The sequence below is a fragment of the Chironomus tepperi genome, unplaced genomic scaffold (assembly GCF_022539635.2).
Source record: "Chironomus tepperi strain 1889 unplaced genomic scaffold, CSIRO-AGI_Ctep_v1 contig_418, whole genome shotgun sequence".
NCBI classification, from domain to species: Eukaryota; Metazoa; Arthropoda; class Insecta; order Diptera; family Chironomidae; genus Chironomus; species Chironomus tepperi.
In genome coordinates, this window is record NW_027226540.1 from 646,938 (window position 1) to 665,693 (window position 18,756).

General features: G+C 32.2%; 2 protein-coding genes across 2 annotated transcripts in view; one reads left to right on the forward strand and one right to left on the reverse strand.

Annotated features, from left to right (window-relative positions):
- The window catches only part of LOC139097260 (monocarboxylate transporter 1-like), a 203,102-nt gene that overhangs the window by 158,549 nt on the left and 25,797 nt on the right, over positions 1–18,756 (reverse strand). The window contains exon 2 of the mRNA XM_070649049.1: positions 130–640. The gene's annotated coding sequence lies outside the window, so the exon portion shown is untranslated. The remainder of the gene's footprint in view (positions 1–129; positions 641–18,756) is intronic.
- Positions 10,300–18,275, forward strand: LOC139097255 (potassium/sodium hyperpolarization-activated cyclic nucleotide-gated channel 2-like). The gene is made up of 3 exons (XM_070649046.1): positions 10,300–10,728; positions 15,210–16,267; positions 18,098–18,275. The coding sequence occupies exons 1-3, from the start codon at positions 10,300–10,302 to the stop codon at positions 18,273–18,275; spliced, it is 1,665 nt and encodes a 554-aa protein (XP_070505147.1).

Below are 18,756 nucleotides of genomic sequence, written 5' to 3' on the forward strand. Positions count from 1 at the left end.
TAATTTTGACAGATTTTGAATAAATCACTTCAATTTCCAACAAAACGTCAGACTCCCATTCATATCAAATTTCAAATCCACATTCTCACATTTCAAATATTTAATCAAGTTACAAGATCTCATCATTACCTAAAAAAAGTTTCCAAAGGTTTTAAGCGATTTTTCCCCTTTTTTGTTTCTATCTTAATCTTAACTTGTCCGTAGTAAAGACAGATATATCTAAATTACACCACCATGATGTAGATGATGATGAAAGCATAATTCATAATTTTTCATCTCCTTCCTCTTTCCTCAAATTTCTTGTTGTAAATACGAGTGTGTCTTACTGCTTCTATATTTTTACATATTATATATCACGAGACTTTCTCGATATTATCCTCATTCCATTCTCGTCAAATTGTGCTGTAAATGTGGGTGAAAAATGATAAACGGAGAAGATATTTGCGGTTCCGTATGAAGCGTATCGTTGTCTACAAACACACAGACCGACAAAAATGAATCCACAAAGTGTATGAAATAATTTTTTGCTTTGCTGGAATTCAGAAATTAAGCTTTTTGTTCAACAGCAAGCAACAAGACACCTGGAAAATTTTTCTTATGATGAATATCACTTTGGAATGTCGTGAATATACATGTATATCTGTAAAGAGAGAAAAAAGGGAGAAAAGTCGTTAATCACCAGGAAAATGAATAAGAATAAAGAATACCCGATCAGCACAAGCTTATCATGGCAGTTGCCAGGTGGCGCCTAAATGGTATCCAAGTGACAATTTTTAATGGCAGTCAACAAGAGAATTGAACTCCATATATCAGTCACTTGGACGTCATAAAGCAGCTATTTGGACGTCATATAACAGCCACTTGAACGTCATATAGCAGCCACTTGGACGTCATATAGCAGTCACTTTGACGCCGAATAGCAACCTCATGGACGCCATATAGCAGCAACATAGACGCCATAAAGCATCCATTTGGATGCCATATAATAGTCACTTGGATGCTACATAGCAGCTACTTGAAAGAAATATAGCAGCCACTTGACGACCATGAATAGTTTGTGTCGATCGGGATATAAGAAGTTGTGCGCATAGAATCAAGCATGTATGAGGCAAAAAAAAAGGATTTTTTTTTTCGAGTATTTCTAATACGCCAGATATGGTTCGTGTGATATTTGAATTGAAACTCGAGTACTTGTGAAATATGAGCATCAATAAGAAGAAATTATGATGTAAAAATTTGTTTCAATTTGAATAAGCGAAGATTCTGAGCTCTTTTTCTTACTTATTTCACATCTCGAGGGGAAAATCAAATAACAAGAAAATTTTTTCTCATGATTTTGAATTCCTGAGGCATGAAAATACGCCGAGTTTTATGTTGCCATAGATTCATCTTATATATTTTTTGATAAATGTTAAAAAGTTTGATTCAGTTTAAAAAAGTTGATATGCGAAAGAATTAATTGGCAAATATTTCAGTGAATTTTTGTATTCCTTCTTGGGAATGTTGTGTGATATTTTCAGTACTTTTGTTATTTGGAAATGTTTTGTGTTTACTGAATTTACATGTAAGTGCCTTAATATTGAGAATGATAATAAATAATATTTACTAGGTAATTGAGGATCTCTTGGAGCAATAAAGAACGAATTTCGAATGAATTTTAGAGAGATTATCTCCGGAAATCGCCATTAACTCTTAAATAATCCATGAGGAGTATGCTCATGAATAGGATCATAAAATATCCCATAAGCATACTCATTTAGTTTGAATATGCTCATTGTCCTATAGGAAATTGCAGGACACTGGCCGAATTTTGAAGATTTCACTGGAAAATTTTTGACAGAGAATTTTTTCTGACAAAAATTTGCATTGTTGTGTAGTTATGGCAATTTCCGTCTTCTTTTGCTCACAAATTCTTTCAAAATTTCGACAAAATTTGACCAAATTTTTAGCAACATTGATTTTTGTGCTAATTTCTGTTAAATTTCCAGTCCTTTTTGTCACATTCTACCAAATTTTCTATTGAAATTCCCCGCAATTCCCCGAATTTTCTCTAATTTTTTACCGAATAATGAACAAGAGACAAGAAGTTTGGCATAATTCTATAGAAAATTCGACCAACTGCTGTCAAAAATTTGGAAGAATCCAAGAAAATTTGCTAAAATATAATCCGAATCAGGCCCAAAGTTCTGTTGAGATTCTATTATGTTTAAACAATCCTGTTTACAATTCTACGAATTAAAAGTATTTTCATTTGTTTATCTTAAGCAATTAAGAAATTAAAAGATGCTTTGCTTATTTTTAATTGAAATATTTGAAAGGAAGTAAACAAAAGTAATCAACAAAAGGAAATTCAAACACAAGAAGAATTTCTTTCAATTAAATTTAAAAAAGATCTTTTGTAGGTAGCAAGTAAGGAAGAAGAAAAATTCTTTAATAAAATTAATTCAAATTGTAATTTTAAAATTCAAACGAACTTCCATGATAACGTATGTGCTCGTGCTTATGTTTCCATAGAATCATCATATCATCTACAAATTAAACAAAAAAAACTTTGCAGCACACGCAAATGAGCACATATTGTTGTTGATGATTTTATTTGAATAAGCCAAACACGTGCAAACATGTGAATGGAGCTTAGAGTTGGTAAACACTTTGTTGTTTTCGTTTACAAATCTGACAGTTTAATGCTTTAATAAATTTCGTAAGGATTTCAGACTGTCAACAAATGTATGGAAAACGGCCATAAATTAAAGATGGAAATTACAATTCAACCCAAAAACTACAACAATTATTGTCCGAAACAGCCATTATCTCAGGATGAATTAGTTTACAAAAGGTAGATCCTAAATCAAGCAGATTTAATGAAAGCCATTTAAAATTATCCTTTCAGAATCCTAAAATCTCGTCATTATTCTTCATATTTAAAGACTCAACAGGAAAAAAAACTCATTTTGACCCACTACTACCATTATAATGAGTCCTTTTTATTTAGACTGACATTGAGAACGATAAAAAAATATAGAGTATGAGATTGTGTAAAGAGATGAGTGGCTAGAGAGTATTTTTTTCTCAGAGATGCCATGGAATATGTAAAAGAACTAAGAATTTTGTTAGTCTTGTCAGAATTGATGTCTCTTTTGTTCTAAACTTTAAAATTCAGTAAAGATAGTCTTTAGTGTCTTGTGTATCTTAAAGGATATGAGCGGGATTGAACATGGTTGTGTCAAAACCAAGTCCTGAAACTTACCCCTCGTATCACTAGAGAAAAAGTGATTTTACGACCAGAATACCTCAAATCCAAATCTAAATGCCAATTCTTGACCCCTTTTAGTGGAGTAAATTTTAAAGCACATTTAAGCTCTCATTGAAAGCATCCAGTCCTATGAAACATTTCTGCATCATTCGACTTATTACTAGATGAATCAGGTTTCAATTTTTTTAGGATTTAAAGTACAATTTAAGATTTGGGTATGACATCCCTAATCGGACAGCTCAGGTGACAAGTGACAAAAATGAAAAACTTGATCACCTGAGCTTTCTGTCCAATGCATTTTGAGTTAACATTCTAAAAAATGATTATAAAGCAAATGTTCAGCATTTAACACTGTATTCGAATGCACGCGACATTTGAATACATTTTAAGCTATGCTTTATCATGCTATATTTCCAAAGAAAATAAGCAAAATAATATCCTTATTCATTTCCCATTAAATTACCCAAACTGGACATCAAAATTCAACCATCCTTCAAAAATGAAGTTCAATAAAATTCTAAAGAAAGATTGTGGAACATTTGGGTCCATATCAAGCTACTCATTAAACAGAAAATGTAATGAGAATTACGAAGAAAAGGAAAACGTGTCGAAAAAAAAGTCCAACAAGGAAATTTTAATCAGAAAAGTTTTGTAATAAAAATTTGTAGCCATCATTAGCTGTAGAATAAGATGAGGAACTAAGTAGATTAGAAAAAAAAATTGTTCAAAAAAGTGTGATTTTCCATGACAAGAATGACTGAATTTTTTATGGTATGTGACCGGAAAGTACTTTTTGTGCACAAAGACGGTCTCCAAAATTTATTGTCCATCGATGATTGCATGGCAAACATAAGCGCATCAATTTGTGCTCAATCACACAACCTTTTATTGATCCCTATCGTAATTGAAATATCAAATTGCCGTAAGTACGCGTGAAGAGGCTTAAGATATTTACTATGACCCTTTTTTCTGCTTCATCACTGGCACCATCAACGATTTATGTTGCTCTTCTTTATTCCACTTATTTCGAAAATTCTGCTCTTTATTTATGGAACAAATTGCTTGGTTCTCAGCTTTCAATCTCCTTTTTGGAGTTGATTCTTTGAATTAATCAAAAAAAGCACAATTGAATACAGACGACAGTGCAGAAAAATATACTTTATCATCTTGATGACAGGCAAAAGCTTCCAATGCATATGACTGTCTATCCATACAATGTTAGATGCTAAATCAGCAATTTTCTGACATTCACACAACTTACGATGAATTTTTCTTATCATTAATAAAATTTACATAAATGTTTAATTTATTGACTGATGTTTATTGGATTATTGCCCAAAGATGTGGGATTGATGCTTATTATTTTTCTTATTGAAGTTTTCTTTTTCTGAGAATTGTTTTCATTCCAATTTTAATTCTGTTATGTTATCAAAATTATGGAGAAAATAAAGCAAAATATTTATGATAAAATGGAAAATTCAATGGAACTTAGTCAGTGAATGCTTATTGAGGAATGGGAAAATTATTCAAAATAAGCTAAAGATTATCTGTGATGAAAATTAAATTTTAGAGAAAAAATCTTGACGGAGTGTCGATTAGAAATGATGTCAAATTGAAATAAGGTTTCTGGGTATTTTTAAGGTCGTTATTAGAGTTTGAGAAACAAGTTAACTGAAAACAGGAAAACAGCTGATTTCAAAATTCAAAAACAGGAAACAGGCAGTTTTCCAGAAATATGTTGTAAATATTTTGGAAAAGAATAGTGTTGGGGAGTCGATAAAGTTGGCAAGACTCAAGCAAGTTTGGCTCCAAAGGAAACAATTTGTGATTCAAAAGTCCGACCCAGTGAAGTCCGCATTCCATTTTTTGGAGTCCAGAATCCACTAGACTTAAAGTCCGAATTCAGTTAGATTCAGGCTCCACTTTTTAGAGTCAACTGACAATCTGGACTCGACCATGAGATCCATTTAAACATGAGATTTAAGGAACTTGCAGGAGGAAATGTCAAGTTTATAAGGAACATACAAGCTGCGATTAGTCAACAGTCTCGAAAAGCAAATGGCTAGATTATGACTAGAAATACGGTTGACTAATCACAGCTCGTTTAACTTCGAAAGTCCCTTCACTTAGTGGTTGTGATCCGAGTAACCAGTAGAAAAAGACACAACATCGAATATGAAGAGATGAAAATCAAATATTAGGAGTCGCCACGTGATGATGTATGCAAGATGACCCAAGAACTAAGCAATATGCCAGAACATCATTTACAAACAACCCCTAAGTGAATAAACTCAAATTGAATTTTTAAAATGAAATATTGTAGATAGCAACAACAAATCAAATGAAGACATTTCAAAATCCTTTGATGTATTATGTATGTCATGTCTTTATGATACACGACTGTCCATTTCATTATTGCAGTATAATATACAACGTCATATGATGCATGAAGAGATATAATTTCATAATTAAAAATTCTGCATTATCATTAAAATGCTCATTTCATTTTCAATTAGGATCTAATGCATGTCCGACATGTGAATCATTGCTAAAGTGTGAACATCCTCGACATTTTGAACTAGTTGCATTTAGCATTACATGTAGCACAAAGGAGCTACACTACTTTTATTCTGTATTTTTAAATTCTATTTAATTTTCCACTTCATGATGTTTGTTTTTCATTATACGGATGAAAATGCTTAACCTTTTACTACGTTTCCCATCTCATTGAATAGTTGAAGTCAGCAGCACGCTTCATGCATTTCTAATTTAATTCTGTTGCACTACATTTAACTCACATAGTATATACATTAATCAATTGCATTATGAAATGAAGAAGAAAATCAAATGGAATGAAAATTAAATGAATTTAAGCAGCTCAACTCAGCTCGGCAAGCTTTTGAAAATAAATAAGGGGTGAGAATTAAATTGTATGCTGTGACTCTACTTTGTTACTTTTCAGTAATTGAATTTATATTAAATCCACTTTGTTTGGAATTCATTGAATAATGTTAATGCTGTAATGCATTCTTTATTTGATTTAAAACATTTTTGGATTGCGTAATGTACAGTTTGAGTTCTTTGATTAACTATTTAAGAATGCAAATAAATGTAATTGATTACTGTTTGCTGAGGGAAGATGCTTTTTGTATTGGAAATGAGAAAGCGGTAGTCAGCGATAGGGACAGTTTCAGGCAACATTTAAGGGAGGCCAGGGACCACAATTGTACTGTACCGTCAGCAAAGTAAGTAAGAATGAGTGGTTGATCTTGTCTGTCTGATGCTACAGAGTTCTCCTCAGAATATAATAGAATAAAAATTATCCCGTCCATCGGGATAAATATTGGAACCAAAAAAATTGACCTAAAACTGAAAATTTCAATTTTTGGAAGTATTTAAAAATTATCCGAGATTCCTGGACAATAATGTGTATGTTATATAGGAGAATAGCAAGGATGTATCTACTGATATGACCAGTCAAATCAGATACCCTTTCTCTCATTCCTTTCTATCATACCCGAGACTCAAGCATTTTGTGCAAATATATATGAAATGATATAAAAGGTACATAAAGGTTTCTGAATCAATCCAGACTAAGTGACTAGAGTTACGGAATCCGATTTAGACAAAAGCTACCTTGAGAAAGCTCATATAGAGCTTAGGTCAGAAGTGTGGAACTAGAAAAAATAATTTTGATAATACAGATCCCAAATGGATAAAGAACCGTTAAAACTAGTCATTAACTAAGCATTAGCTTAATTTTAATTAGCTATAATAGGTTTTTGTCCATTCGGGGATGTGATTGGACAGCTCCAATCCCTCATTGGAAGTAGATTTAAAACTAAAATTCAAAATAAACATCACCTTTAAGCAACTCCCACATCAACCTGTATTTAATAAATCACGAAAAAATATGCGCAATAATCTCATATAATCACATCACCCACTACCTTATTTAATTCATTCACAACAACAAAAGAAAAGTAGGACAAAAAAGAATATTTATGCATTTAAATGCTCAATTTTTTATTCTCATTCAGACGTTTATCTTTGAGCGCTCGTTATTCTCCTCTGTTTAAGCTATAAATTTCATCCCACTTTGCTTTCCTTACACACTACCGTACCGATTCCTCAACATTGTACCATGACTCGATCTCAAAATATGCACGATTTGTTCAACAATAATCGTCAATTCAAGTCAGGTTTTCATTGTGACTTGTGTGTATAGTGTATACTTTTTTCTCGAAACAATGATAACTAACAGGAAGTTTGCTTGAAAGAAAAAGAAATGAGTATCGTATCGGAATCGAAAGAAATTTAGTTGATATGTATTCAGTCTTATCATTTGAACGGCTCATAAATTTCTGGTCTACTGAATTGTATAATTTCTTTATTTTCTTCTTCTTCTTCTTCCTTTATTTCCAATACCCGAAAATATTTAACCATATCGTCGAAATGAAAGGGGGAAAAACTGAGAGGAAATGAAAATTGGAACTCAACGAAGCATAAAAGGAGCTTTCTTATGATTTTTTTCTACTCTTTCATTCCAAGTTAATAAAACTTTTTAATCCGAGATTATTTTCGCCTAGTTGTATGGTATGAAACGTTGAAATGTGATGAGGACATGAGAATTTATAGGCATAAGCAGTCCATGACGAAAAGAAGGTTGAAAAAAGACATTATTCTGTTGAAAGATTAAAAAGGTTATTGATATAAATCATTTTTTTCTGGATGTTGAATAGAATATTATAAACTTCAAAAAAATTCAATAATCCTTTCATTAAAATAGTCTTTGCTGGTTATCCATAGAATAAAGGAGAAGTTTGAGAGAAGCAGACAAATGGAAGCACTTGTAAAATTCGTTGGATAAGGAAAATGCATAGAAAATTGCATAAAATATGACAGTTTTGCATTTATTACCATACCCGAAGAGTGAATGATAGTTTATTCAGACTTTACGTTCTTTATCTTATCTTAAGATAAAAAGTCAGTTAAAAAATTCAACTTAAGGTCGACTAAAACTTTATATGAATTCGTATCGTCTGGTTTTATAAAAAATCCAATACGATATTGAGTTTTGCCAAACACTGCCTAGACTAGATACAGTTAACAGATAATAATAATAAAATATTGTCTTCCTGTGCTCCAATAAGAGCCCGAAAGACCTACGGCGTAGAAATGACTGAAAATTTGGTCCCTGATCAGCATGCTTCTAGATTAAATTCGATGAAACCCAGTCTTTAACCAGAATCAAGTCGTCTTGGGTCCGAATTTTTAGCGATTTCTGTGACATGCCCTTTCCAAGAATTTGTGGCGAAATTGATTTTAATGTGACAAAGTTTGATCGCTAGGTCGGTGTTCAATAATTAAAGACCGAAATCAACAAGTCACCGAACGATTTACACAAATTATTCCAATGTCAACATGACAATTTGACGATAATGGTCAACCGTAAAAATGCAGTTTGAGCTTTATTTGGAATCTTATTTGACAATTATTTAAATAACAAGCTTCACTTATTACGTTCGCTTTTTAGGGGGGAGGGGGTCTATGATTTTGTAACAGCCTAAACAATTTTTTTTATGCATGGACATTTTGTAACGAGGAGGGAGGGGGTCTAGAAATTTGTTTTTTATAACGTAATAAGTTATAAATTCATTTTCAAAAATCCTTTCCTAACATCTGCTACTCGGGTTAACATATTCATGAATAAAGAATCCTCTCAAAACACAGCTAGTGACAAAAACTTAAGAAACAGGTAAAATATATTCTTCACTCTCTTGAACCCATAAAAGTTACTTTTTCATTCCTTATTGTATAACTTAACTTACACTTCTTCATCTTATTCCAAGCAACACATTTCTATTTTATTTTACTTTAAATTATTCTAAAAGTTTTCCATTTTCTTTTCTTTGTCAGCTTTTTTGGATACATTTTCCATTGTTATCTCAAATGATTCCTTGTTTTTGTAACTAAAGTGATCTTTGCTATTGGGTCGTTTGTTTAGAGAATTAGAGATATTGACACCAGATTGAAATGTTGAATAATTTCAAGTTTAAGAGTCAATGTTAGCTGGAACTTAAAGTTATCAAATTAAAGTTATTCTGTACGACAAGCAAAGGAAATTACTTAAAGTTATTGGATATTATTGATTTTGGCAGCATGAATGGAATAATTCGAGTCATGACTTATCGATTTCTTGCCAAAGGCACAAATCAATAATTGCCTTTATCTTAAGGAAATCACAAAATTTTGACAATTTATAGAGCAAACCTTGATATAAACATGGTTTTTGTATAGTCACATCTCGCAATAGATCTTATTATTTACCTTACTTTATTCAAAAATTGGCTATTTGCCTAGACAGACTAAATTCCTAGGATTAAGTCAATACCCAGATAGAGCGTATCGAAGAGGCAGGTAGGGACGGAGGTATCAAACTCCTCTTTTTGAGCCATATTCTTCAATATGCTTAGGATTTTCATGACCCAAATTCATCCGCACTTAGCCCTTTATCCTCACATGCCCCTTTTCCAATAAACATTTCTGACTACGCACCTGTTCCTAAACAAATGCAAAAGCTCCCATGACACTCCTAACCACCTTTCCTAAGGCACCAACATATCTGACAACTCTGCCATAAATAATTTCCATGAAAAGAAAAAGAAAGCGAAGCACAAGAAAATATCCGACTGAGTCAACAGTATGATCTCCGCATAATTTGTTCTGTTGATGCCCAAAGGAAATTTATACCATTTTATCACTTTCACTGTCTTTCAATTCAGCTTGTGTGTCAACTGCAAATGAAGCGGGAAAAAAAGTTGTGGAAAAATAATTTTTCCATTATTTATTTTCTCAGAAATTTTCTTTTGTTCCCAACAACAAAATAGAAAAGAAAAAGCAAAGCAGGCGAGAAAATGGAAAGAAAAAAAATCTAAATAAAAATTTTTCCGCAAGCTTTTCATCATTCATTTCAATAAACAGCCTCAAGTCGCAAGTGTAATAAAAAAAGGCAAACTCGAAAGTAATAAAAGCAAGAAAAAGTAATGAAATATTATGAGAAATTTGGACATGTTTGTAAATTGAAGGATGATGATGATCTACTCCGAAAGCATTTAAGTGGCCGATCAAAATTGAAAAAAATCATCATTAAATGGACAACGATTAATCCGCAATCGTTTATAGCAACGGAATACTTTAACAGTCATTCATCTGTGGTCAATGAAATGAAATCCCATTTGGAAAATCATCCAATGACTATACATCCGTTTTCACGCTTCAAACTAATATGGGAGTTCTTTATGGCAGCGATATTTCTTATTGGATTGATTTATGTTCCTATCCAATACATGGATTATGTTGACGATAATCCTGAGAATGATTTTGGCAATATGAATATAATGGAAGTTGTTAAAATATCTTGTATTGTTGATATGGTGATGAGGTTCTTTATGGGATTTCAAAAGAATTATGAGGTGAGTTGGATGTCGATTATGTTGTAGAAAAAAATTATAAATAGGGACATTAGAGATATGTAGTACCTTAAATAGACATTTTGCATGCAATTTATGAACATGGAAAGCTTTTTTCCTTAAAGAGATAAAATGTGAAAAATAATATTGAAGCTGTCACCTGATACTTGACCTTAAGAGAAGCCATTCAGAGCAGACATCAATTTTTAATGATTGATTGACTTTTTACATAACAAACTGTTTGTTGTTGGCTAAAAATAGACCTTATTATATGGATTCTCAAAAGCTTTTCTTAGGTTGAGATTTCTGAATATAAACTTATCACTGTCACTTAGAGTGGCTCAGGGGCTTACGCCGACGTAGCCAAAACATTTTCTTTAGGTAGAGGTTTTGAAATTTATGGTAATGGAATGTAAGAAATTAGGTTTGTTGGATTTTTACTCTCGAAAATTGAAGAGTTTGTATGGATAATTAGGGATTTTGACTTAAACACCTCGAGTGTCTCAAAGTCTCGGTTGCATTGAGACCAAAACCAAAATTGGGGCCGAAATTGAGACTGGGATCAAGTTTGAGACTGGGATTGAGTCTAAGACTGGAACCGGTAACGAGACCTAGACTGAGCCCGAGACTGAGACAAGACCAAGACCGCGAACAAGGCCAAGAACAGGACCGAGACTAGAACCAAAACCAGGACCGAGATCAGAACCGACACCAGGACTAAGAATAGGGACGAGACCAAACTCGACTCTGGGATCGACAAATCTTTTTTGAACGAGACTGGAAAATTTTGATCTCGATCTCCAGAACTCTTACTAACACCCTTTTGGATATGTCTATAGTGTGACTGTATCCTTTTTAAAAACAAAAGAGCAATTCAAGTTTTTTTACAATTATTAAGTATAGATTTTATGGAATTTTCTCAATTTTCCAAGCTTTAAAAATGGAACAAGCATTCTTTGAAACCAATTAGATAGTCACTCAATGTTCACAGAACAGATCAAGGTCATATATAAATACCATTCTTTTATCTCAAGCCATGAACAATTTCCCATAGTTCATCCTTCAACCACACATCCATCTACATACATATAGCATCCCACTGTATTCCCAACTCCATCCATTATAAAATATCCAGCATTCAGTCACTCAGAAAAAATAAGTTTAAAATTAGAAACCACCCAGACATTCTGTTATTAATTCTTGATCGCTCTTGAAATAAAATTGTCTTCTTCGTACCATTAAGCCTTAAAGCACTGACCCACAAAAAGAGCTTTTTCCTCTTCTTATAATCAGGGTGGGGAGAGTTTTGTGAAATAAATCAAAACTCAAAACTCAAAATGAGAGTTTGATTTAAATTCATTGAAAAAATGAGTTTGAATTTGAATTTGAGTTTTTTTCATTTCGAAAATGAGTTTGAGTTTTTTTTTAAACTCAAAACTCAAGTTGAGTTGAGTTTTGAGTTTGAGTTTAAACTCAAATCCAAACTCACCTTGAATTAAAAATTCTCTTATGGAGATTTCTTTAGATTTTTCATAAATTAAATTGAATACTGCAATATGATCGGAATTGCACCTGGCTTTAAATTTGTTCCTGGATCTTTTGGTTCCAAAATATTTGAAATAAAAATTACAGCAACCAATGACTTTCTGAACTTTCGTGAGAAAAATATTATTTGTTGATTCTTCTGTTGTTTGTGGCTTATTGCTTGCAAGAAATGACTGAATATTATGGATTATTGCTGGATATGACCACAAATGAGTAACTGGTCACTTCCAGTGCTGAAAAATCTTTTTTCATGCAATTTTCTCCATGCAAATAAGACATGTTGTTTGTTATCACTCAGAGTACTGAAAGGGCACTGGAACTGCCTGGTTCCTCTACATCCACAAAAAAATTTTTTGTTCCTTTTTCATCAAGGAATCACCTCTGAAAGTTTGAAAATTTTTGTTGGAACTGACCGGTTCCTTTGGTACCTCATAGCTGCATACATCTGAAAATAATGCTGTATGATTTTGGAACTTCATAAAAATTGTCAATTTACAGCAGGTACCAAAGGAACCGGTCAGTTCCAACAAAAATTTTCAAACTTTCAGAGGTGATTCCTTGATGAAAAAGGAACAAAAAATTTTTTTGTGGATGTAGAGGAACCAGGCAGTTCCAGTGCCCTTTCAGTACTCGGAGTGACTAAATCCAATTCAGAACACTTCATACAATCAAATGGATTAAAATAATATTTTGTATCATTGGAAGTGATCTGTTCCTCACATTCAGCTACTTCCAATCATCTTAGATCACGCTCATCTATGTGGGCTCCATTTTCTGCAAGCAATAAGCCACAAAACACTTAAGAATCAACAAATAATATTTTTCTCATGAAAGTTTAGAAAGTCATTGGTTGCTGTAATTTTTATTTCAGTTGGAACTCCAGAAAACCAATTTGTTGGGCATGAAATGCATAAACTAACCAGGAACAGATGAAATGTTCAGCAAATCATATTAATTCACACAAAAAGTGAACATCTCTCAAAATTTTTCAGGAATTCAATTAATGAATTTTTTATTCAAGGTGAGTTTGATTTGAGTTTAAATTCAAACTCAAAACTCAACTCATTTTGTATTGAGTTTGAATTTTTTCAAAAAACTCAAACTCAATTTCAAAGAAAAAAAAACTCAAATTCAAATTCAACTCAACGAAAAGTGAGTTTATTTTTGAGTTTTGATTTAACTCACCCACCCTGCTTATAATATCCATTTGAGGATGATTTTACAGAAAAGAAATTCCTTTATTTGCTTCTTATTTTTTTATCTTCTTTTTTTACGTTAAGTCTTTTGAAGGAAAGTTCTTTTCTCATATTTGAAATCATAATGGTGTGCATGTAAGTGTGGTTTCAAGGCAAAACTTTTAATATAAATAATTGAAGGGAAAATGTTTTTTGCGTTGGTGGAAAACAATAGCGCACTTTATGCTCGCAGCGTAAATAAAAACAAATCATCGCGAATCTATTATTTTCTTGCTTGAATTATGGTTTCAATGGCGATGAAATCTTGGCCTAATATAGAGTTAGATAGAGTTTAGATTTTATTAGAATTTTAATATTTACATCAGAGTGCGGCTATCTGAAAAATTTCTGTTATTTTTTTGTTTGAATTATTTTTTTCGTTACTTCTTTCAAAAAATAAATGTCCGTTATGAAGAAATAACCGATTATTCCAAAACACATTGAAAAAATTTTCAATGTTTACAAAAAAATTTTAAGCAAATTTATGCACAAAATAACGTTAAACCACATCAAGTGAATTGTATTAGGATATTAGAAGCTTCGAAATTTGTATTAGAATGAGAATTTCTAATGAAAACTTCGAAAATATTTATTTTGTTACAAAATTGCTAACTGTCTAATTATTTTTAAATTTTCTAATGAAACATCGAATTTTGAGAAAAAATTCGACAATCAAATGTCGAATTTTCGATTTTCAGGTTGCCGCACTCTGATTTACATCGTATTTGTGTGTGTTTTCGCTTATTCTGTCTAGTTTTGTATCATCAAACATATGGCAAACCTAGCTTGGCTTGTCCACTGAGCTTTGACTCATAAACACATGCCAATAGATTGGTCTATTGCGTGACATTCTATGATACATTGTGAATATGTATGTCCGGATTGGGTTTTTATCCAATATCCTAATTAATTCAAGTTAGGGTTGTTCATGTGGCATCAAAATTTTTTAAGAAATATCTAGAGCTTTTAGGGACAAGTAACGTATTAAGGAGCAAGATACGAGTGAGCTCTAAGACGACTCACATTTTAAATGGAATACTCGACTTGAATTCTTGTGAAATTTGAGTCAATTACGAGTTTTGATACATGATAAAATCCGAACTACATGAAGGGATACATGCTTGAAATGAGGGTAGGTCCAAAACAATATACCTGCAGATACAAAATACAGGTTTGCAACCTTGGACGAACTATAAGGTACAGTCTAAAATCACAAGTCTGCGTATATAAAAACCGCATATAAAAAAATCTGCGGTTCTTAATCAAATCCTCCTTAAAATTCGGTAACAGAATTGGCAAAAGCTGGATTGTTGCTTAACAGTTCATGTTCCGCAAGTGGTCCGTTCCGCAGATTGACACCTTCCACCAATAGGTTTGAAATTTTTATTACAAAATTTCATCAAACATAAAACTCAAGGTTAAACTTACTAAAATTAATTCATTAAATAATGTCAGTTCCCTCGCATATTTTCACAATTTTATTTAACCACGCTAACAACAGCTACCCTTTTTGATAATTAAAACCACGGTTTATTGAAGCAACTTAAAAGCTAAAAGCTACACAAAAGAAGCTCCATTTCCTTTAATTTTAAAGATTTGAAAAAAAAAATGTAAAGTATTCTCATAACAATCTCAATGTCACTTCCTTTTACTACATATACATTTTGCCAAAAAAACCTTTTTTTTTTTCATTTCATCTTTTAGATTACACTGGATAAGAAACAAATCGCTGAAGAATATCTCCGAGGCTTATTCGTCTTTGACTTTTTAACAAACATCCCATTTTTCATTGGCCTCGCATTCAACTTAGGTCCAAATGATATGGAATCACATTTTATCAAAATTACAACACTTTTACGCATTTGCCGATTGTCAACCTTTATAAAATATTGTAAACGAGCACTATCAAGATTTCAGATGAGCGATGAATTTTTGGACATCTTTCAGCTAGTCATGTACTGGATAATATTCATTCATTGGACAGCATGTCTTCATATATTGCCAGGCGTCATGATGGGACGATTTGAAAAAAATGTCAAAGTTGATGCTTGGTTTGAAAATGAAATATTTTACAAGCACGATGCGCTAGGTAAATATGTGATCTGCCTGTTCAAGAGCATCAAGACAGTAATGGGAACAGGATATGTAAAGGAATTACAACCAAAAATGTATTTTGATAAAATTTATGCATCTATTCTCACAATTGTTGGACGTGTTAGTCTTTACATCACATTAGCTTCCATCTATCGACTTATACAAGGTGTACGTAGCTCTACATTACGGTACGATGAGATGATGGTGCAACTGAATAAATACACATCGTGTAATCGCTTACCAAAATCCACAAAAATAAAACTGAAAAGCAACTATGACTACATGTTCTGCAAAAATTACTTTAACGAACAAGAAATTCTTAAAACCATTTCGGTATCGTTGAGACAGGAGATAATGGTCCATAATACACGACAGCTAGTTGAAAATTCTCCATTCTTTGAGAATCTACCATCGTATCTCGTAATGAGAATCATCTCCGTACTCAGTATGGAATTATTTTTTGAAGGCGATGTCATTTATGCAGTCGGTGAAATTGGTACATCAGTTTATTTCATAACATCGGGATCAGTGGCTTTATACACACCAAGTGACAAAGAAGTATGCCATTTTACGGATGGAGATTATTTTGGTGAAATGTCATTTATATCTGATGAGTATAAACATCGTTTTTGTAAGGCGATTGCACTCGAAATGACCGAGTGCTACAAGTGAGTTAAACTTTATGTTTATGTAGTTATTTGTGGTGGATGGTTTGTATGTGGATTGGATGTTTTGGGAGATTTTTGAGGAATTTGGTGGGTTTGTGAAGTAGAAGTGGACATGAGCGTTTTGCTCTGTTTCATTTGGGTTTGTAGAGCATTTTTGGGTGGGTCGAGGTTATTAGAAAAAGTGGTCATCTGCACTAAGTGGCATGAAACCTGAATATCGGTATAATTCGATCATTAAATCAAGCACTTCCTCAGCTAATCCTTAACATATCTCTACTGCCAATAACTCCCAACGAGCATTTAATGGTCATTTATTATTTTTATTGTTATTATCTTCTTCACCTCTTCTTATTGCCCTTCATTAATGGGTCTAAATACACTGTACATACACACACATCTTGTAGGTTATCAATAAGGATGAGAATAAAAATTAATTGCTTCAGACTGTTTTTTCGCAATTTTCTTTAAAGAAAAACAATGTAAAAGGAACAAAAATTTCCCTTGAGAAAAGTCTTAATCGTTAGACATTAATGTGGTTTAGTTGAGTTGTTATTAATTGCTAAATGCATTCGTACATTGAAAATTAATGTTGAACATTTACAAAATTGATTCTCTTTGAATCGACTCGAAAGCAATAAAATAAATTAGCAATAAACAGTAGAAAAGAAGGTTCGATAAACTCCAACACAATAATGATCATTAAAGTAAATTAGAAACAATTGTTTGTCAAAATTGATTTTGTTCTTAATCTGTTTTGTAATCTAAAAAGTGCATTTTGGTAATTAAAAGGAGACGATCATTGTAAACATGTTGGAAATTACAGAACCGATTACTACGTAGAACAATGTAGTTTATTTTTAAGCTGATTACTGTCTTTACAGCTTGCGTGAGGAATGCAGTTGATGGGTTTATGCACACGAATTTGCTACAATTTTGTGTAGAATTGACTGAACATGTGTAGGAGAATGTTTACAATATAAAGCTATTGACGATAATCTTTATGATTATGGAGGTTTGTTTTGAAGGGAATTAGAGATTAGTAGAAATTTCTTCGTACTCTACGGATTGGTATTATTGTTATTGGGATGAGAATTGGAGCTTGAAAATATTTATAAACCAGATTCCAACCAGATTGGTATTTTTTCAATTATTTTCTGACTTTACTAAAGCAATAAGTTAGACCAGATCAATAATGAAGTCATGTCGTTACAGTTTACCATAACAAGTTGCATACCGAAGAGAAAATTGGTCGGTTAATCATTCAAATTCCTCATTTTCAGAGACTAAAGTATCCAAATATATTTAACAATGTATAAACTGGGAAGCTTTTTACATGTCGGAGAGAACCTACCTTTCCAAACAAAATTCTAGTCGACTTCGAGCCATGAAAAATGCCCATGATTTAATTTGACATCAATAAATATTTCCGTGACGGAGACTTAAAAGCTCGTTAATTGGGTATACTCGGGTCGATTTTACTCTCGTGCGACACAAGGTTTCATTTGGCAGCAATTTGGAAATTACACACGATCTGCTTCTTTAAAGTGGAATCCGAAAATGATGACAGAGTTCTGAGTCGATTTACCCTAATTATAGATTTCATATAAACCCTTCCTCTTGTTTTGCATCGCTCGGGATTTCTATTTCTGTTCTTCAAAAATATCTCGATAACTCAACACGATCACCAATAAATTCATTTTATGCATAGCTTCAATTCAAATATTTGATTTATAAATATTTCATCTTCCTGTCAAAATTTATTCTATTCTCAAAATTGAAAATTTCATTACTCATTCAATGATTTTTAATTTTTTTTCTCCCCCTTTGTAGACTTCGCAAAGAGGATTTTCAAAACCTGCTCATTTCGTATCCTGATCTGCTGCAAAAAGTCGAAGCACTCGCGTTAGAACGAATGGAAAATGTTATGATGATTGAAGAATACGAAAATACTCCAAAACATGCTGGTTATGAGTCAATCAATCAAAAACGTTACGTTTCGGGTGACTGAATAAGAGTCAACCTCAGATTTATAAAACAGAATTGTCAAGTTTTTGAACTTTTTTTTGTTAAACAAAAAGAAAATCGATTTTTGAGATGAAAATTGACTAAAAATTGATTTGTTAATGACGGCTGTATACGAATGTTAAATTTTTTATTAGTCGATGACAGTTTATTGACGTGATTAGCACAGAGAGAAGATGTTTATTGCGGAAATAACATCAAAAATTCAAAACCACAAAGTAACTGACTTGGCATCTGAATTTATTTCTCATTTTTCATCTTCGATGTTCAGTCGTTTAAAAATTATATTTATTTTCTTGTCTGAATGTCGAGGAAATACCGCAACATAAAAAAAAAAAACTATTTAATGTTGTGTAAACAATTTCATTATTTTTATTAAAATAGCGTTAGAAAATGAAAATAAATAAGAAGCAGAAAAAGAAGAATGGAAAATTGTGGTTCGTTCTAATTTTTTCTCGCATTTTTAA

Bases quoted from the DNA above. Each gene is read 5' to 3' on its own strand.
- LOC139097255 (XM_070649046.1), top strand. From the start codon at position 10,300: ATGAAATATTATGAGAAATTTGGACATGTTTGTAAATTGAAGGATGAT. The intron at 10,729-15,209 runs GTGAGTTGGATG...TTCATCTTTTAG, and splicing joins GATTTCAAAAGAATTATGAG to ATTACACTGGATAAGAAACA. The intron at 16,268-18,097 runs GTGAGTTAAACT...CCCCCTTTGTAG, and splicing joins GAAATGACCGAGTGCTACAA to ACTTCGCAAAGAGGATTTTC.